The sequence below is a fragment of the Chiloscyllium punctatum genome, chromosome 14 (genome assembly GCF_047496795.1).
Source record: "Chiloscyllium punctatum isolate Juve2018m chromosome 14, sChiPun1.3, whole genome shotgun sequence".
Classification (NCBI taxonomy): Eukaryota; Metazoa; Chordata; class Chondrichthyes; order Orectolobiformes; family Hemiscylliidae; genus Chiloscyllium; species Chiloscyllium punctatum.
In genome coordinates, this window is record NC_092752.1 from 11,428,491 (window position 1) to 11,450,825 (window position 22,335).

Here is a 22,335-nt window from a genome sequence, read left to right on the forward strand (position 1 = left end):
TGAGTCACAGGAGACATGTGAGGGTGCCAGTGTTTTGAGGTGCCCACATGACTGGCCAATTCTGAATTGCTGGCCCTTTAACAAACATTATCTCCCTATTCCAGACCAAAAAGACAAGGCCAGAAGGCAGACCAGGGTCTTTCCCCGTGCCCCAGCCCGAGTACTCGAGTGGCACTCCAGAAACGGCCCGGACACTGACTGTCAAAAGCCCCAGACGAGAGGAGATGGAGTCGTCAGAAGAACTGGAATCCAGTATAAAAGATCTGGAGATAAACAGCAGGTTAGTCACCACGTAATAGTTCAACTGGATCTTTTCCAATTACTTTTGAATTCAAGATAGAAAGTATTGACCTTAAAACCACATTGGGATTCCGGGTGAAAGGTTCACAGCCACAATCTGTGTATGAGCTGTAGATTTATTTTACTCTCTGGACAATGTGCCTTTGTAGAGTCAGCGCTGTCTACAGCACAGAAAAAGGCCATTCAGCCCATTGAACCTGCTTCAGTCAAAAGCAACCATGTAGTTATTCTAATCCCAGTTTCCAGCACTTGATCCTTGGCTTTGGTATCACAAGTGGAAATCTAAACACTTCGGAAACATGATAAGGGCTTCTGTCTCTGTCATCCTTACAGGCAGTTCCAGATTCCCATTGTCCTGTGAGCGAAATTTTCTCTAAACCTCCTGCACCTTGACTTAAATCTATGCCTCTTGGTCACTGATCTCTCCACCAAGGGGAAACATACCTTCCTGTCCACCCTGTCTGTGCCCCTCATAATTTCATACATCTCAACCATATTGCCCCTCAGTCAATCCCAAACGATGTGATTTTGACCAATCTCTGAAGAAATATTATCGCACACCTCTGGGGAAGATGGGACTTCATTCCAGGATCTCAAGCCCAGAGGACACGAGCATTCTGCCACTAGTGCACCTCAAACATGGAGGCGATGATCCCATCATGTCACTGACTCCTGGAGGCCAGCAATTCCCCGAGGTGTTCTTCCTTTGAACACAGTTCTCCTCTGGGGTTCCTGGCTTGTGAAATCGTAGCTGAGCTCTAATTGCCTCTGTGGTAAAAGCATATCAGTATCGATGAAAATAACCCAAGCAACGAAGGGGAAAGTTTTCCCTGGATAGGTGCAATCTCTATGAATCACTTATCCTTTTCGTCACATTTGTTCTTGGATGGTGAATGCTGCTGGCATTTAGTGTCCATCGTCAACTGACATGAGGAAGCTGCCTTTTTGCTCCAGTTTACTCACCTCCATACTGCTAGGGAGAGCTCCAGCGTTTCAGCCCAGTGACAGTGAGGAGGAGGCACTATAGTTCTAAAGCTGAATGGTGTTCTGCTGGGAGGTGATACATCCACCCATCTGTTGTTCTTCTAGGTGCTAGAGGTTTGGGTGTCGCTGTTGAAGAAGCCAGGCTGGCCGCCTGCACCATATCTTGTAGATATTGCCAAAGTGCGCCCACTTTTAAGTCATTTGGCATAACGTTTGGATGGTTTTTCCAGGAACGTTATCCACCTCCAGTGCTGAGCAGCTGTGGTCACCCCATTACGCTCCAAACATCCTTTCTTAAACCCAGGCCTCTGTGCAGGGAAGGTGTGAGGTGAATGTTGGTTGTTTTTTCCTTCAGTTTCACAGTCAACTTTCCCAGCCCCCCACATTCCCTGGAACTTTACAACTGAACTAGCACAGCAGAGATTCCCCGTGCTGTACTGACCCAGCCAAGGGCAAGCCTGGGCTGGCTGAGTGCTTTTACTTTATTTGAAATCTGGTTTGCAAGTACATGGTGTGCTCGCCCACTGCATTTCTGCATACCTTTCAGGTGGCAGCAACTGATTGATATTTACTGTCCATGGTGCAGGCATTGAAGCATGACTGCCTGTTTATTTATGTATTTGCAGTAATGTAAAACGCACCACGGCAGCTGAAAGTTAAAAATAGAGCAGCATTTCGAATGCTCAGACTTAATCGCGCCGGCCTATCGCAGTGACTTGTCTCCAGTGCGCTGTACACACTGGCTCGTGTCAGCGATCAAGTGGTCACTTAATTGATCAAACTGATTCTGTAAGTCCCCTGAGGGCTTACGTCAGTAAATGCCCAATATCAAGCTTCTGTTATCCATGCCATGATGTTTGCCCACTGAGATGCCAGTTACTCCTGCTTGCAACAGCTCTTACCCCGTTAGTTAAAGCTGCGTCAGTGACACCTTGGCAAGTCAACGAGGTTGTGCTAACCTGAGGGAGTACTCCGCACTGGCTCCCACACACGACACACGAGTCCACAACTCCCTCTTCCATTCCCAACCTTCTGGCTGATATTCAACAGGAATGTGACACCCTTTAGAATTCAGTTTAGAGACGAACATAATCATCTGGCAGAGAATTAGCTGCCTTTACACAAGGGAGCATGTGTCTTTGTAGCAAGACTGTTGACGCAGGAGTTGGTAACTCAAATTACAGGCACTGCATATGTCAGTCAATTGGAGTAAAAACATCATTAAGATGAACAAAATTGAACATAGACAATCATGAATGGTTCCTGTTTAGTAAATGGTTCAATTCAGTTCACTGTCACAGATTTGTTTAGCCATCAGCACTGACCATTAAAGGATTGTCACTTCCATTATTTACCGAGCTTAATGTTTTGAACTTTCCAAGCTGGACTTTCATGGAATCGGGAGGCAAGTTCACCTCTAAGTGGTGAACCCACCCTCTTCTGGGTGGACCAAGGAACATTTGTAAATTTAGTCACAGGGAGGACCACAACTGCTGAGGGGTTTGGAGTCACTGCAGGTCAGATGGGGTTTTAAGAGTGGCAGCAGACCAAGATGGACCCAGGTCATAATCTGGCCTGACTGGGCAGCCAGAGAGTGGAGAGAATACAGAACTCACTCTTTTATTATGTTTCATGACCAGATTAATGAGCTTCAGTTCAAGACAAACTGCCTGAGGAGAAGGCAAGGTCAACAACTGTTTATAACACCATTTATTACATAATACAGAACACAACATTCAAAAATATGCCTGGCAGATATTCCTGACTGTTATATTATTGAAAGATGATTCAATGAACTCTATCACCTAATACTAGAGGGTCTACGCTGCATATTCAATATGTTCCTAACATTCACAGAGCTAAATGTCAGGCTTCTGCCTAGCTCTCCTTGTGTTTCTCTCTTCTCTAACTCTGCCCACACTGTGCCATTTATGCCCATTGAGGAGCAGTTCTGTGACATCATTACAAGTTGTTTCAGGGGATTTCTAAAGCCCTTGCGTAGCACTCACTACCATTGGGAGGGTTGCAGTGTCGATGCACATAAGGGAAAGCTGGATATGGATATGAGAAAAGAGGGGATAGAAACTGATAACATTGGAGATAGAAGATTAGAATGAGGCTCAAGTGGAACATGAATACCGTCATGGACTGTTTGGGCCAAATGGCCTATCTCTGTGTGTAATGCATTCTCTGTTATTTTATGTAGTTTTTGAGTGACCATTTTCATCACAGAGAGCTCAGTTTATTGTGAAACTTAATCAGTACCATTTGGAAGGTGCTGGGGCTGATGGGTGAAGGGCTTTGGCTTTGATTTGCTTAGACCTGACCATCATGAGTGAATCTTATTAAGGATTTTTTTTGGCACCTTGCTGAAGGTGTTCATAAGCCTTTGCACCAACTGACCCTCCTGTTGCTAGGATACCTCACAATCACTGAGTAAAAATACTCACAAACTGTAGATAATTGACAGGTTTCTAGTCGAGCATTTTTCATTAATTTCTCATTTGAATTGTGTTCTTGAATGTATCTGAGTGTATGTTTCTGTGTGCAATGTATGTGCATGTGTGTGTGTGTACTATCTATGTTTGGTTTCTGTGTGTTTTTATGTGTTTGTATATACGTATTTGTGTTTTCTGTAACTTTCTGTATCTTTTCCTATTTGTACATTTCTGAGTTTGTGTGTTGTGTATTAACAGTGCTAATGTGTTTACTTCTGAGTGTATCTGTGTTTATGTGTCTGTTTTGATGTGTGTGTTTCTTTGTTTAGTTATCTATTTCTTTGTGTTTGTGCATGTGTGTATTTATCTGTATATATCTGCATGGGTATGTGTCTCTGTATGCTTATGTGTGCAAATCCTGTTTGTTTTTGAGTGTATGTTCAATGTGTGTGTTTCTATGTATTTCTGCGTGTGTGAAAATCTCTATATCTGTGCACCTCTGTCTGCATATTTATCTGTGTCCATGTATGTCTGTGTTAATATATGTATATGTCCATATATTTATGTGTATCCATGTATTTAAGCATATCCGTGTATCTATGCAAATGTATATGTATCTGTGTTTTTTCACTATCCAATTCTTTTCTCACTACTATCTGCCTGCAGTTTGCACCAGTTCTGGTGCAGTGGTCCAAACTCTCCACGGTTGCTTTTCTAGATTTATTAAAATTCAGCAAAGTTCCACAACTATTCAGGATTGCTTCATAAATAACAAAACATTGGCGATGTGAGATTGCTGACAGTCCTACTTTCATCAAAGGCATAACAGTCTCTAATCTGTATAATACTCTATCACTGTGCAATGCCAGAAACAGATAAAAACAACTCCCACACTGCCTAACCTTTCGGTCAGACTGCTTTCGGTTAAGTTGGTACCTATTTCTGTATATATAGATCTGATAAAAGCTGTTGATAGAAGGTTGCACCAGTGTGGGTCTGTTGACTGAACTAGTGATATATATAGAACAAGTCTAAATTTAGAAGACTGCCAATCTGGAAAGACTTTTACATCAAGTAGATTTAGGGTTGTGAGAGTACTAAATACCAACTAGCATTTTTAAAATTTTACATTTCTCCTCAGTGTTTTGCTCAGAGTTCCTTTACTGTAATGAAACATTACAAATTAAAGAACTAATCCTTAAAATGTGGGTTTGGAGATTACTCATTGTCAGTCAGGAATGTTATTTTTATTTGGAATCTCAGAATAATACTTAATTCCTGGATGTGAAATCCTTTCTGGTTGTTGTGTGATATCAAATAATGACTAACCCCACCCTCGATAAATCCCAATAAGTCCAAAACTCTTATTTGGACTTATTTTCTTTTATATTAAGCCCTATATTTTCATCATTCATGCTCCTTCTATCATACATTGGCTCTGAGTCACACAAAGATCTCAGTTTCAAATCTACATGTTTAAATCCCTCCACAGCCTGTGATCTCTGCAGCCATCTCCACCCATCGCCCCTGTGCTCACTGACTACATTGTCTCCCAGTCCAGGAATGTCTGTACTTACAAATTCTCATGGCTGTGTTCAGGGCTGCCTATGCTCTCCCTTCACCTTTCATGTAGAAACTGCTCCAGCAGTAAAGCATTCTGCACTATCTCATCCTCCAACCTCTACCAACTGTGGCCATGTTTTCATCCCAATAGCGCCAAATCTTGGAAATTCCTCCCTAAACAGCTCTTTTTATTTCAATCTTTCACTCTCATTCATACCTATGCCTTGACCAAGCCCAGATCACTTGTTCTCACATCTTCTTTGAGTCGGTGTCAGTTTCTGTCTTGAATCTGTTGTTAAGATCTGTGGGAAATTAAAGGTACCATATATATGTAAGTTGTTGTACACCCAACACCATGAAACTCCCACGAATTCATACAGATAAACTCATAGACTCACACGCAAATACATATTCAAACTCAAACACACACACAAACATACCCTCACACATACACACATGGACACACTGTCTCTCTCTCTCACACACACTCTCATTCACATACACAAACACGTTCTTCTTCATACACTCTCCCTCACACATACGCTCTCAGGAACACACACCCACACTCACACATATACAAACAAACATACAGTTATACTCACACTCATACTCAGACGTTGACGCTGACAACACGCATGTACTAGTATACACACAAACACTTAATGCAAACATCAAACACAATACATACTCTCACACCCACAGACACTCACCAATGCACATATACTTACACAAACTCACATACTTGAACACAGACATACACACACACACGCACATTCATGCATATTATACACACACACATACGTACATACACATATATATATCATTTAACTTTGACCTTAGTGTATTCCCCACCCACCTTTGCTTATCATCAGTGACATCATGTTCACCACTCACCCTGACTCCCCGAAACCTCCTCGATAAACTGCTCAGCTACTGTGCCTTTGCCCATTTGAAGGTTTTGTCACAACAATAAAGCAAAGTTTGAAGAGTAGTGCACATAAAGTTCCGGCAGCGTCTGTGTTTGTCAGTGTTTATGTGTGTCTGTCTGTAAGTTTGTGGATGTCTTTGAGTCTGCATCTGTGTGTTTGTATGTCTGCATCTGTGTGCCTATATATGTCTGTGTATATCAGTGTGCACCTGTATCTGTCTATGTGTGTCTGTGTCTTGTCTGTCTGTATGGGTCTACATGTTTCTGTGTCTATGTGTACTGTATATCTTGCTTGATATGTGTGCTTATGTCTGTGCGTATGTGTGTGTGTTAATGTGTGTACTTATGTGTCAATGTATATATGGTGTGTGCATAGGGGATGGGGTAGGATATAAAACAATATTCATTTATATAGCATCCTCTCAAAACCTATCTTTCTGACTTGTCAGTCTATAGTGGGGTCTGCTGTCCATCCCTCTCTCAATTCATGTTTAATTATCATCCCTTTCCACAAGGTGCTGTGAGGCATTTTCCAGTTTAAAGGCTATTTAAAATGTGTTTTGTTCTTATAATTGGAGAAAGAAAAGTTTTTTTTAAAGCACTTGGTCAAAACTTAATTTTGGTAAACATTTCTTCAGGATATTTTTATCTGCATTGCCTGAGCAAGATCAATAGTTGCTATGAGACATGGATAAAGTCCTATTTCCAATGATGATTGTAGTTAATACTGTAAATGTTAAGAATGCTGAGCTGCTACCCTGTCCAAACACCTTGTGCACGATTCTTTAGTCCCTGATTGTTTTGTAAACCAGATTAGTGGTTATATCAGGTTAATAATTATCATGTACTGCCAATACATAAGCAAAAACAAAAAGAGCCTCACCCTTTATCCTACAAACTAGTGGTGAGCTTTGCTGGTTTTAGAAAATGTTGTTTACTGCACACTCCGTCACACGTGAAACTAAAGATCTGAATCCTTGTATATGAAACCAGTCCTTGTTGACACACACTGAGAACAAATCAGGGTTCCCATAGTTGCGGAAGGTGGGGGAGGTCAGTAGGACATTCCTTAAATAGTATGAATTCTCCAGTTATCAGAAGCCATTGTGTCATGAGAGGTGGCAAGGAGGGACAGGGCATTGGCTTGGGGACGAGGGGTTCAGTTAGTTGAGTGAGGTGCTGGAAAAGCACAGCAGGTGTATCCGAGGAGCAGGAAAATCAACGTTTCAGGCAAAAGCCCTTCATCTGGAAGGCCTGTTAAAGGGCTTTTGCCCAAAACGTCAATTTTCCTGCTCCTTGGACGCTGCCTGGCCAGCTATGTTTTACCAGCACCTCACTCTCGACTCTACTTCTCCAGCATCTGCAGTCCTCGCTTTCGCCTAATTGAGTGAAGTGTTGTGGACAACTGTCGGCAAGGTTACCTAAGACAGTGGGGTGGATGGGTCCCCCTGCTTCCCCACCACCTCCACTGGGCCCACAAGGAAGTTTCAACAATGTCCTTGATCAGAACGCCCTTAATCGGGCCTGAGTTCTTGCTACAGGAAATAGTGTTGGATTCAGAGTACACAGAACTACTGTTACAAAGTTAGGAAAATGCCCACAGGTAATGAGATAATGACCAGATTAAATACAGGATTTTTTTTTAAGTGACGGATGTTTGAGGGGTAAACTATTGGCCAAGATTTGTCTATAATGCTTTCATTTTTTGAACCCATTAGGGAATGGTCAGATTCCAGAGTCTTTGCAGAGACTATGCACCCTGCCCCTGCCCCTTTTCCAATGTTAAAAGCACGCAACACCAGGTAGCTACCTGATGAAGGAGCAGCACTCAAAAACCCTATACTTCTAAGTAAACGTGTTGGACTATAACCTGGTGTCGTGTGATTTTTAACTTTGTCCATCCTAGTCCAACACTGGCACCTCAACCTCATGACCTTTTCCAATGGGTGAGTATGGCGTTCAAATCCCTCTTTGAAAGTCCCAATCCCTTTGTCCTTGCCATGTAATTGTTTTTAATTGCTTTTTTGTTGAAGTCTACATCCAATGTCCTTTTTCAAAACTTATTTTGAGTTTACCTCCACCATCTCTTCAGGATACAGCTGCCTGGGAAAAGTTGTTGTAAGGTTTATGCTCTGAAACAGTGAGCAATTTAACAATCACCAATGACCATCTTCACAAATCTGCAGCAGGCTTGTAGGGATTAAACTTTATTCCCAGAAATGAGTACTGCACAGTCCATAGTTAGACAGTCAGATTGTTTATAACCTGGCACACAATTTAGCTGTAAATTACCAAGCACTGTAAATGCATACAATTTCAGGTCTTAATTTTTGGAAAAAGGGTAGTGTCAGGCCTTGACTCTGTTTTTCAACACTTTGGATAACACATGCCAAATCTTTTTGCAAACAAAATATTTGAACAAACACAATCTCATTGGCCGGACCCAAAAGCAATATTGACATGGAAATTTGCTGCCTTGAAACAAAGCAGTTACCGATGAAACACTATTCTTAAAATCCCCGAACTGGTCAGGCCAGGATTTGGATTGAACAAGGTCCAGATTGGATTAATTTGGACTTGCGGTTTGTGTTCTGTGCTGATCTTTGCTGTTTGTAAACACCCACAGTTCCAGTTTTGGGTTCCTCAGCATTCAGTTCATCAGGCCTTCTAGCCCAAGTTGGTTGTGGGGTTCAAATAGACGGCAGGTCACCTTCTCTGCCAATCACGTAAATCTAAGATTATGTTATTAGTTTTTACAAACACTGTCTAATTGTCCGGGTGTGCACTGGAACAGATAGCTGATCCACCTCGAAGAATTGTTGAGTGCTTCACCTGGGATGCAAGGTTTATCATATGAAGAAAGACACAAGTTGGGCCCATATCCATGTGACTGTACAAGTGGGAGAGGAATTTTATTGATACGTATAGAAACATAGAAGATAAGAGCAGGAGTAGAACATTCGGCCCTTCAGTCTGCTCTGCCATTCAGCATGATCATGACTGATCATTGAGCTCAGTACCCTAATCCCACCTCCTCGCCTTGTTCCTTGAGCCCATTAGCCACAAGAGCTTTCTCTATCTCCTTCTTAACAAGACATAATGTTTTGGCATCACCACTTTCTATGGCAGTGAATTCCACAGGCTCATTACTCTCTGGGTGAAGAAACCTCTCCTCATCTTAGTCCTGAAAGGTTTACCCCATATCCTTAAAATATTTCACCCCTCCACCCCACCCAGTTTTGGACTCCCCCACCACCAGGAACATCCTTCCTGCATCTAACCTGTCTAAATAGAACAGTACAGCACAGGATTGACTGTTTAACTGAACGTTCTCATTGATACAACCCTTAAAGGCACCACTTTGTGTACATTCTTGGTACAATTGTTGAGGGCTGTAGTCATGCTAGAATTTATAGATTTCTATGAGCTCTCTCCCCCACAAGATTCTAAACATGAGGGAATAAAATCCTAACCAATCAATCTCTCCTCATACATCAGTCCTGCCATCCCAGGGATGAGTTTGTAAACTTTTGCTGCACTCTCTCTATATCCTTCCTTCCTCAGATAAGGAATGGGATAGGAATTTTGCTTGCATCTTACCCTTGATTTTCAAATTTGACAGAGATAGTTTCCATATTTCCAAGATCCCTATTGAAAACAATGGCGAGTGTCTTCAGAATTTGTGATAGTTCAGTCTCAGAATCTGACAAGTGATTCATTTCAGCCCAATTGAGTTTGATTTTCTACAGTAATGCTGAGAGGAGATTCAAGGACCAGTGTACTTAGTCTCAGAATGAAGGGGTGCCAATTTAAGACTGAGATGAGGAGATATTTTTTCTCTGAGAGAGTTGAGAGTCTTTGGAACTCCTTGCCACAGAGAAATACAGTGGCAGAGTTCGTGTATTTAAGGCTGAGATAGGTAGATTCTTGATCAGTCAGAGAATCAAGGGCTATAGGAACAACACAGAAAAGTGGATGTAAATAATTTTGGATCACCCATGATGGAATGGGCTTGAGGGGCCCCTAACACCTTAAAAGGCAGAAAGGAAGCAGGAGAGAAGCAAGTTTTGGGAGGGAATTGCAGAGTTCAGAGCCTCAACAGCAGAAAGAACGACCACTAGTGGTGAGACAATTAAAATCGAAGCTAAGCAGACAGGGATCTCAAGTTCCAAGCTGCCTGTCGAACCTCAGGAAACATTTCCAGCCCTCTGTGCTGTCTTCTTATTACTACTGGTCTTTACTTGGGAACCCTGACACTAAGTCTTTGCCCTGATGTCAGCTGTGTGTCAGTGGACAGCATTCTAACCTCAGAACCAGAAGGGGTCAAGGCTTATTGAAGGTCATTCTTGTGCAATACTGACATGCTCCTGCACCACTGGAAGTGCTGTTGGTTGGTTGAGGCTTTATGCACAATCTCAAATGAACGTAAACAATCTCAGACAGCACTGGAATCATACCTGCTGTTCTGGTCAGTATATATCACTCAACCAATGTCACTCAGACTGGATAACTTGTCATTTATCTCATTTGATTTTCATGAAATTGTGCTGTGTTCAAATTCACCGGCCTGTTTTCTCTTTATGACTACCCTTCAAAAGTAGTTCTGCAAAAGTCCTTTAGACTGTCCTAAGTTCATGAAAGCTGCGCCATAAACGTAATTAAAACAGAGACTACTGGACATGCACAGGTTTAACAATGTCTATGGAGAGGAAAAGCAGAGTGAAAGGACATGATGTGAAATGTTAATTCTGTTTCTCTCTCCACAGATGCAGCCTGAGTATTTCCTTGATTTTGCTATTTTCATTTTGGATCTTGTGCTCCTGGGGTATTTTACTTTTGCAAAAGGCAAAATATTTTTATTTCATATTCACTCTGTGTGACATGGCCTTTTGATGATGTTGTGCCTGAGAGTGCAAGTCTTAACACCGTATCCAAGGGGAGGCAATGGTATTACCCCTGGTTTGTTAATCCAGAGGTCCAGGGAATGTTCTGGGGAGTTGGATTTGAATCTCACCACGGACAAAGATGGAATTTGAACTCAATGGAAATCAGGAATTACGAGTGTAATGATGACCGTGAATTGATTGTTGGGGGAAAAACCCATCTGAGTTCACTAATGCCCTTTAGGGAAGGTAATTGCCATCCTTACCTAGTCTGACCCACAGCAATGTGGTTAACTTTTAACTGTTTTCTGGGCCACTCAGAATGGGCACTAAATGCTGGCCGAACCAGCGATGCCCACATTCTGTGAATGAATGTTTTAAAAGGCAACACATCGGTACTCCTTCGATACTGTACTGCATCTTACATTCAAGTTACGAGAGTATGGCTGGAACCCACAACCTTTCAACTTGAAAACAAGAATGGTACCGACTGTGTCACAGCAAACACCTAAAAGAGGTAACCTTTCTTATCCATGTGGCTTTGCTCGGTAAACTCGGAAATTCCAGAATTTAAAACAGAGTGCCATAGTGTTGATCTGAAAATCGTCCAAAGGTATTGAGGTTTCACATTGAACAGTAAGAGAAAGCTGACCCAGTTCACAACTCACCGTTCCATGTTTTGAAAAGACTGTGATGCTGCTCCTGTTCACAGGCGATTGGCACATGAACTGGAATTAGATGTTGCTCACAAGGAACCTACCATGCAAGACTAGTGGGCTGAATCCTGGATTCTCATCCTCACTAGAACACTTGAGAAACGGAATTCTTCTTTAAATAGGGAAGAAATCAAGTCGACCTTTAAGCTTCTCATTGGAAAACTTAAAAATAGACCCTCCGTGCCTTCATTTTGATAGATTGCTATTTTAGCTTCTTAAAGGGATCATATTCTGACAAACATGTTTGCTCCTGAAGGAGAGACATGTTTTACCTGTAGAACAGAAAATCTTTTCCTTTCACAAGATTTATGTACCTTGATCCAGAAAAATAGTTTTCGGAACCATTCAGAAGACACTCCTGCTCAACTACTATCCCCAGCTCCAAGGCTGTTTCCATTCTCTGTGAAGCACTGTGTTCTCTCATTGCTGCTGAAACCCGAGCCAAATCTTCAAAAATTGCTGGCTTGGTACCTCCAACCAACTCCTTTCCATTGAACTTAACTCCAGTTGTGTCTCCTTGGGCCTTGCCAAGTTGACCATGCTTATTTTGAAATCCTTGCCCCCACCCTTACTGTCCACCACGCCTGAACCACTGCCTCTTCCTTCTGGAATGTTCCCCACCTCAACACTTCTATCTTATTACTTTGAGTCTCTTTGAAACCTTCATATACAAAGAATCATCAGATTCAAAATGTGAATTCTATTTCGCTTTTCACAGAAGCTGCCAGACCTGGAGAGTTTTTCCTGTACTTTCTGTTTTTATTTCTGATTTTCAGCATGACTTTACCTTATCACCTGGCTGTCTAGTTTTAATGGTCTTCTTTAAGGCTCCTGACTTTGAGTGTCATGTACACCGCCAACACCTCTTTGCCTGTTTAGCTTCATCTGTTCTTTGTTCACTGTATCTTTTACATTGTCCTGAAGCACTTAACAGCATTATTGAGATGTAATGTAGGAAATGCAACAAATAAATCACACAGAGCAAGATCCCACAAATGGACAGACCATCTGGTTTTGGTAATGTTGGGTTGAGGGATAAGAATTACTGGGAACACAGGGGAATTTCCATGCTCTTTTTTGAAATAGTTCCACGGAATGTTTTACTCCATCTGCAAGGACCAATTTAGTGTCTGACTGAAAAGCTAGTACCTCCAATGATGCAGTGCTCCTTTATTAGTGAAATGTCAGCCTAGGTTTTGGGCTCAAGTCTTCTGGAGTGAGTCTTGAATACACAAAGTTCTTATGCAGAAGTGAGTGTTGTCCCAACTGTCATTGACCCTGGTGCATGAGGCAGTATTTAGTCAGAAAAAAGGCTAGGTATTAGTTAATTTCAGGACAGGTTTGAAATTTCACAACTACTGAGATGTGATTGCCGTCACAAACGATCCCAACTAAGTACAGAATCAAGCCATTTGATCGGCTGAAGTTTATTCAGATTACGCATTTCTATTACCTCCCAGTGGCTGGCATGTCACTAATGCAATGTACTGATTTCCCAGACTTCATGACTCATTTTTGTCACTGGATCAGAGTCTGGGTATTTTGCAGCAAGTTACATGTCTCACCACTTCCCAAAACCACTCCGTCAACAATACCCACTTTGTACAAGTCAGAAGTAGTACTGATTACTGTCCACTTCGCTGGTAGGAAGCAGCTGCAATAGCGTTCAACAAGCTGGAGTTCAGCCAGGACAGAACAGTTCACTTGATTGGCACCTCACCCACTAGGTGAAACATTCACTTCCTCCACCACTGGTACACCTTGGCTGCAGTTTGTAATGTCTACAAGATACACTGCAACAACTCGCTAAAGCTTCTACAAAAGCACCTTCCAGACTCTCACTGCTGAGAAGGTCGAGGGCAGCAGGCGCTTCAGAACATGATTGCAACCGAGTTCCCTCTTAGTCATACACAGTGGCTCAGAAGTATATTGGTATTCCTTTCTCACTGCTGGGTTAAATCCTGAGACTCCCTCCCTGACAGCATCTTCACCACGCACACTGCTGGGTTTCAAGAAGATGGTCCACATTCTGAAGGGCATCTGGACATGGACAGTAAGTGCTGGGCTTGCCAATAGCACCCACGTCTTGAGAATCAATCCCCAGTGCTTTCTGTATGTGTATACGATATATCTGTGCCTTCATATCAGAGAATGCGCAGTGATTTGTTTTGTTCTTAGAACAGTCAAGCACAGAATAAGGCTATCCAGCCCATTAAGACAATGTTAACTTTTTTGAAGAGCAGACCAGTTAGTCCATGGCCCCATTCTTCCCCCAAACCTCTCCAATATTACCCCCTGTAATGACTGAATTTGTGACCATTTGGATAGTGGCTTCTAAATCATAGAGTCACAGAGATGTACAACATGGGAACAGATCATTCGGTCAAACTCGTCTGTACTGTCTAGTCCCATTTGCCAGCACTTGCCCCATATCCCTCTAAACCTTTCTTATTCATATACCGATCCAGATGCCTCTTAAATGTTGTAATTGTACCAGTTTCTACCACTTCCTTTGACAGCTCATTCCACACATGTACCACTCTTTGTGTGAAAACGTTGGCCCTTAAGTCACTTTTAAATCTTTCCCCTCTCACCCTAACACTACGCCGTCTAGGTCTGGACTTCCCCTGCCCAGGGAAGAGATCTTGTCTATTTATCCTATCCATGCCCCTCATGATTTTATAAACATATCCACTCATTGCAAAGAATTTATTTCTCATGCTGTCATTAATTCTTTTACCAACTGCCTTAAATCTTGACTGGATGTACGTTTGCTTGCTGAGCTGGAGGGTTCATTTTCAGATGTTTCGTCACCATACTAAGTAACATCTTCAGTGAGCCTTCGGACGGCTCACTGAAGATGTCATCTAGTGTGGTGATGAAACATCTGAACATGACCCCTCCAGCTCAGCAAGCAAACCTTCATCCAGAACCTCAACCTGAGCTACAAATCTTCTCAAAACTGGTTAAATCTTGAGTCCTTCAGCTACTGACCATTCAGCCATGGTTTTTTCTTTTTGTCCTGTCTCATCCTACCTTGATTTGGAGTAGCCTTTGTTAACCTCTTCATTTTCTATGCTCCCAGTCAGACACCTCCAGTTTTTCACATCCCTGGAACCATTCCAATAAATCTCTTCTGCACTCTCTCCAAAGACTTCAGTTCCATTCTCAGCAGTGATACTCAGAATGTTCCAGCTTCTTCTTGATGAATGGAAGATAATTTTTATAGGATGTTTTTGATGAGAAGGGAGTGCAGCAGAAGTTCAACAGAATGATTACTGGGATGGCAGATTTGTTAGACGATGAGAGGCTGGGTCAACAGGGCTTCTACTCACGAGAGCTTAGACGAATGAGAGGGGATCTCAATTGAGATGCATAAATTCTGAGAGGGCTGGACAGACTGGATGCAGGAATGATGCCTCGTATGCCAGGGGGTGTCCAGAAAAAGGGGTCACAGTCTCGGGACATGTGATGGGCCCTTACAGTGTGAGATGAGAAGAAATTGCTTCATTCAAAGATTGGTCAGGCTGTGGAATTCTCTACTGCGAAAGGCTGTGCAGGCCAAGTCACCGAGTATTTTTTACGAAGCAGTACATTTCTCGAGGCTAAAGGTGTCAAGGGACATGGGGAGCAGCCATGGTCAGGTTGAATGACAGAGCAGGCTTGATAGGCTGAATGGCCTACCCTGATCCGAATTGTGTTTCTTTGGAAGGTTCCATTTTAAATAGCTATTCGCTGTAGCATCTCTGATTACCGCACATGCACCAGAAAGTCTGCAGACTTATGCACAACTTTAACAAAACTAAAACTAGTATATGAGTCAAAGGAAAAATAGAACAGTTCCTGGAATATCTGAGATTATGAAACCTCCACAACACCTGATCTGTAAAAGCAGTTTGGAATGGAATGGGATGACATGTCAATATTTAATTACTTCAACACTGATGCGATGAGCTCTCCCAGGGCATTAGCAGCAGTTGTCAATCTTGAGGAGCATTTAAAATTTGATCATGCCCTAATAAAAATAGGTAGCAAATAGCAGTGAGGAACATCCTGACCTTTGTCCAATGGTTCAACAGTGCCTGTGGTTTGTGGAGTCTGCTATTTCAATGTGTGGCTCTGGGAAGGTGGCAGTCAAGAGATTACATAACTCCAAGGACTAGACCTTCATTGTTTATTGGGTAAACTGCTCCTTAGAGAAACATTGATTGTTTTGATCTGAGTCTAAATGTTAAAGGAATCTCACAGTCATCTGGAGGGCTTCAGTGTTATACATGTGAGCGATGTCAACTGAGAGGAATGAACTTGCATTCATGTTGTGACTTTCTCATCTCTGAGTCGGAACACTGTGGCAACAAGTACTGCATCGGAAACTCGCCTCACATAGTTTAGGCTCACATTCAGTGCCTCAGTGCTACCTTTCATATAAGACAACTAAACCAATGCCACCTGCCTTCACAGGTGGGTGTGAGAGGTCTGCCACTCTTTCAAAGTAGATAAACAGGCGAGTGCCCTCTGGTGCCCTGGTCATTATTTATCCTTCTGGGGTAGGGATTGCAACAAATGCTGGAAACTCCGAATAAGCTTTCAGCTTAGATCTGGCTGGCACAATGGCTCAGTGGCTAGACTATTACCTCACAGCATCAATAAACTGAGTTCAGTTCCACACTTGGGTGACTATCTGTGTGGAGTTTGCAAATTGTCCCTGTACCTGGGTGCTCTACTTTCCTCCCACAGTCCAAAGATGTGCAGGTCAGGTGGATTGGCCATAGTTAATGTTGGCTAATGAGGTTTGGATGGGAGTTCTTTGGAAAGACACCTCCAATTTTGGTGTCATCTGCAAACTTACCAACTATACTCCTTATGCTCACATCCAAATCATTTATATAAGTGATGAAAAGTAGTGGAGCCAGCACCGATCCTTGTGGCACTCCACTGGTCACAGGCTTCCAGTCTGAAAAACAACCTCCATCACTACCTTTGAGCCAGTTCTGTATCCAAATGGCTAGTTCTCCCTGTATTCCATGAGAACCAACCTTGCTAACCGGTCTCCCATGGGGAACCTTGTTGAACGCCTTACTGAAGTCCATATAGATCACATCCACCGCTCTGTCCTCACCTCTATGACTCTATGACTGGATGGTCTCTTTCTACACTATGAGGATTCTAGTTCTGGTGTTCAGGAGCCTTGAATAATGGACACTGCATTAGATTAATTTTGTGTCTTGCTTGTTCATCAACTCCAGCATTGACAACTTGCCCCAAGATTTTGAGGCACATTTACAAGCTGCTGTCAGTTGTGAGGGATGATCACAATCATACAGGGTGGGCTTGTGCTGCGGTGCCAGTAGTTCTGATCAATGTTTGTTAGCATCAGAGTTCCAGCTCTCCCTCTGCTATCTGCCTAGTGCCCCCATCCCCGAAAATATTAAAGACTTAAGCATTGCTGGATCCTTCTCCTCCCATCATTACTGGAACTGACTGGTGTGGAAATTGTCTAGTTACCCTTAAATCTGTGTTGACAAGGGAATATGAAGCGACTGATTCCATTCTGAGGGCACTCCTGCCTTATTAATGCCTCGCATAGTGAAAATCAAACACAACATCTGTGTTTATCATTTTGGGGGAGTGGCAAAGTGACTTTGTGGTGACCCCTGGCTGCTGTCATAAACTTGATGGACAAGACACCAGCTGTTTTTCATCCTTCCTGCTGGCTGTGCTCAGACTCTGACCAGCGAGTGGTGTCAACTTGGATTGTGAACTGAAATTGCTATCAGCAAACATCCCTCCTCCAAATGCCCAACCCCATCTACTTTTTGATCCTTCTCCAACGTTATTATAAATAATTCTCAAAAATAAAATTTACACTTTGTTGAATCACCCACATGAATTGCGTTCTGGGGCAATTGCACAGTTTCTCGGAGTTTAATCCTTCATACCTGGGAACACCAAAACCACTCCAGAGGGTTGCTATCCCTAAGATCGATATTAACCACTGAGTAGTGCAGCAAGCTCATTGTGAACAATCTCCCTCTTTTCCTCCACTCTAGTAGCCTATGCTGCACATGCAATAAGAGCACAAGAACTGGGAGCAGGAGTAGGCCATTCAGCCCCACGAGCCTGCTCCATCATTCAGTACAATCATGGCTGATCTTATCTCAACCTCAACTCCACATTCCTGTCTACTCTCTATGGCACTTTAACCCATTACTAATTAAAAATCTGCCTATCTCCTCCTTAAATGTACTCAATGTCCCAGTATCCACGACTCTGTGAGGTAGTGAATTCCACAGATTCACAGCCCTTTGAAATTTCTCCTCATCTATTTTAAATCTGCCACCCCTTATCCTAAAACTATTGCCTCTCATTCCAGATTGCCCCACAAGATGGGTATATGAATAGAAAGGGTTTGGAGGGATGTGGGCCGGGTGCTGGCAGGTGGGACATAGATTGGGCTGGGATATCTGGTCGGCATGGACCAGTTGGACCGAGGGGTCTGTTTCCATGCTGTACATCTCTATGACTCTCTGACTGTAAGAGGAAACATCCTCTCCACATCTATTTTGTCAATCCATTTTAGTATTCCATATACCTCAATTAGATCTCCTCTCATTCTTCTAAATTCCCTGGCTCTCTGACTCTATGTCAACATTAGAGTGGTGCTGGAAATGCACATCAGGTCAAGCAGCATCCGAGGAGCAGGAAAATCGATGTTTCGGGCAGGAGCCCTTCATCAGGAATCCCCGAAACGTCAGTTTTCCTGCTCCTTGGATGCTGCCTAACCTGATGTGCATTTCCAGCACCACTCTAATCTTGACTCTAATCACCAGCATCTGCAGTCCTCACTTTTGCCTCTATGACTCAATGTGCAAATTATCACAGAACTTTGAGAATAAATTCATAGGATATTGATATCATTGGCTCCTATATACCCGGAGAAGGTGTGGATGATCTGCCTTTCGATATTGCTGCAGGTTTTGAGGTGTAGACACACCCACAGTACTGTTGGAGAGATAGTTCCAGGATTTTAACCTAGTGACAGTGATGGATTTTCTGGATGGAATGCCACAGGCAGCAATGCTGAGACCACAAGTATTTACAATATCTATTAATGACTTGGATGATGGAAGTGAATGCACCATCACCAAGTTTGTGGATGATACAAAAATTAGTGAGAAGGACACAGTGACTGTTCAGGGGGATGTAGACTGGTTAAATTGGTTGATAATAAGTTGGCAGATGAGATGTAACAAGGGAAAATTAACTTTGGCAGGAAGAACAGTACGACTAAATATTGTTTACATAGAGAATGGCTTCTCCTTCCTGAAATAAAGGCACATTAGCCACCTTCCAGTCTTTTGGCACCTCTCCTGTGGCTGTAGATAATATAAATATCGCTGCTGCAGGGCCCCGCAATTCTTTTCCTGACTTCCAACAACATCTTGTGATACACTTGATCAGATCCCACGGACTTATCTACCATTATGTTTTTTTAAGACCACCAGCACTTCCTCTTCTGTAACGTAGCCTCTTTTCAAGACATCAATATTTATTTCCCAGAGTTCCCTAGCCTTCATTTCTTTCACCATTGTAAAAACTGATGTGAAATATTTGTTTAGTATCTTTTCCATCTCATGTGATTTCACACATAGGTGGCCCCGTTGATCTTTAAGAGGCCCTATTCTCTCCCTAGTTACTCTTAATGTACTCTTCGGATTATCCTTTACCTTATCTGCCAAGACTATCTCAAATCCCCTTTTTGCCCTCCTGAATTCCCTCTTAAAGAATGCTCCTACACTACTTAAAGTCTTCAAGGGATTCACCTGCTCCCAGTTGTCTATACCTAATGAAACTTCCTTGTTCTTGAGCAGAGCCTCAATATCATTATTCATCATTGTTCCCTTCTCTTACCAGCCCTATCCTTTACGGGCCTGTGAAATATTGTTATCTCACGTTTGCAAGCCTCCTACTTGCCAGTTGTCCCTCAACCTGTGAACAGTTTACTCCAATCAACTTTTGAAAGTTCCTATCTCATACCATCAAAATTTGCCTAACCCCAGTTGAGAACTTTATTAGGAGGTTTTGCTAAAACTGTACAAGGCACTAATCAGACCACACTTGGAATAATGTGGCTTTTTCTGTGAGGAAAGATCTTGGGGTAGACAAGAGAAGGTTCACTAAGTTGATTCCAGGTCTGGAGGAGTTTTCTTGCAAGGGCAGGTTGAGTAGGTTAAACCCCTACTCAGTGGAATAAGAGTGAGAGGAGACCTTATTTAATCATGCAAGGTCATTTGGTGATTTGACTAGGTAGATGCAGAAGGGTTGTTTCCCCTTTTGAGAGAGAGGGTGTAATCTCAGAGGAAGGAGTCACTCATTGACAACAGGGATGAAAAGGATTTTGTTCTCTCAGAGGGTAGTCAATCTATGGAATTCTTTACTACAGAGGGCTGTCGAGGCTTAGTCATTACATATGTTCAAGACTGAGACAGATAGATTTTTAATCAGAAAGTGAATCAAGAGATTATGGAGATATGTCAGCAAAGTGGAATTAAGGATAATCAGATAAATTATGAGTGGTGGAGCAGACTCGATGGGCCAAATGGTCTATTTTTGCTCCTACGTCTTATGGTCTTATAAGTCAGGATGGTATGTGGCCAAGAGGAGAACTTAGTAGTAGTGGTAGTCCTATGCATCTGTTGTTCTTGTCCTTCCAGGTGATAGAGGTTACGGGTTTTAAAGGTGCTGTCGAAGGACTCGTGTTGAGATACTGCAGCCTGCCTTGTAGATGGTACACTGTGGTGAAGGGTGTGGATGTTGAATGTTGTGGGGTGACAGTGAAACAGGCAACTTTGTCCTGGCTGTTGTCAAAATCTGAGCAGCACGGTGGCTCAGTGGTTAGCACTGCAGCCTCACAGCGCCAGAGACCCGGGTTTGATTCCAGCCTTGGGCGACTGTTTAGAGTTTGCACATTCTCCCCGTGTCTGTGTGGGTGTCCTCTGGGTGCTCCAGTTTCCTCCCACAATCCAAAGATGCGCAGGTTAGGTGAATTGGCCATTCTAAATTGCCTGTAGTGTTAGATGCTTTAGTCAGAGGGAAATGGGTCTGGGTGGGGGCCAAATGGCCTGTTCCCACACTGTAGGTAATCTAATCTAATCCTTGAGACTGTCAATGGAGCTTCACCAATCCAGACAAATGGGGAGTATCTCATCTCACTTCTGGCTTGTGTCTTGCAGATGGCAGACTGGTTTTGGGGGGCTAGGAGCTGATGCTGCAGAATTTCCAGCCTCTGGCATGCTCTTAAGACACTAAGAAATAAGAGTCCACTCTGCCATTCAATCATGGCTGACGGGCATTTCAACGCCACCTACACGCACTCTCCCCGTATCCCTTAATTCCTTGCAAAATTAAGAATTTAAGTCTTGGAGCGACATACAGGTCCAGTTCAGTTTCCAGTCACTGATCACCCCCGGGGTATTTATAGTGCGTTACTATTGACCAGAAGCTGAACAGGACCAGGTGGTGTGACCTGCAGACATGTTTCCAGCGTTTGTTTTCCTATCTGGTCTGAATGGGGAGACTGCTGTGTGGGACTTCGCCTCCAGGGCAGGGTATTAAACGGCAGTGGGGAGGGGTGCTCAAAAGTGTTTGAGGTCAACGAGGCGTTACTGTGGATAGCCGCTGCTCCAAGAGGACTGGCTGTTGGATGACAGTATACTGGAGGAGCCCTCCTCTCTCTCTCTCTCCTGGCTCGGCACCACCCCTCTGTATATAACCAGTTGCCCTGACCACAAGCACTGCTCTGGGCAGCAATCGTTCAGTACCCATCCGTCACCCTCCTCCAGCCTCGTCCCTCATCGAGAGCATGGCGTGGGAAGTTGTGCCTGCAATGCAAAGGTAGACGGTTTTATTCCCATTTCTCCTTAAGTTAATGCCTCCGTTCAGTGTTGTTTTGGTTTAAACGCGGCGTGTGTGATTTCCAGCAACTCTGTGACTTTCGCGAGGTTTCGATTCTCTTTCTACTCATTCTATTTCTAGTCTTTTTTTCAGTTCTTTGAAATTTTCCGCCAGTTTCTGCAATGTTTTGTTATAACAAAAGATAAATGAAATATTGACGCCTTGTATTAAGTCCCGGTGTAAACGGTGGTGTAGGGGTGATGCTGAAGAATACAGCGAGATTAATTTGTTAATTATTGTAATTTCTACTCTCGTCTTTCCACCTCCCCTCCCCCAACCCCACGTTGCTGTATGAGACAGCAGTTGGATACATTGTGGCCAGAAACAAATGTAACGAAACCGAAGTACTTTCTACTGTGTGGGGATTCTGTGAAAGTGTTTACTCCTAATCATAATCCTCACACCCATTTAGAAGCATCTGGAATCCTTGCAATATGTAACTGTTAATGAAAAGCCAAACTCATCTTTAATGGCAAATCTGAGATGGGAAAATGCAGGGGGAGCTCTACCATTGAGCATGGGCTGGGGGAGAGACAGACTGAAGGTAAACGTATAGGCTGGCTCCGATT

General features: G+C 43.0%; 1 protein-coding gene across 2 annotated transcripts in view; it reads left to right on the top strand.

Moving 5' to 3' along the window:
• Positions 1-22,335, top strand: part of fam13a (family with sequence similarity 13 member A) — a 216,266-nt gene that overhangs the window by 123,871 nt on the left and 70,060 nt on the right. For both annotated transcript variants that reach the window (XM_072583879.1, XM_072583880.1), the window contains exon 7: positions 105-280. In XM_072583879.1, coding sequence (XP_072439980.1) covers positions 105-280 — 176 coding nt within the window. The remainder of the gene's footprint in view (positions 1-104; positions 281-22,335) is intronic.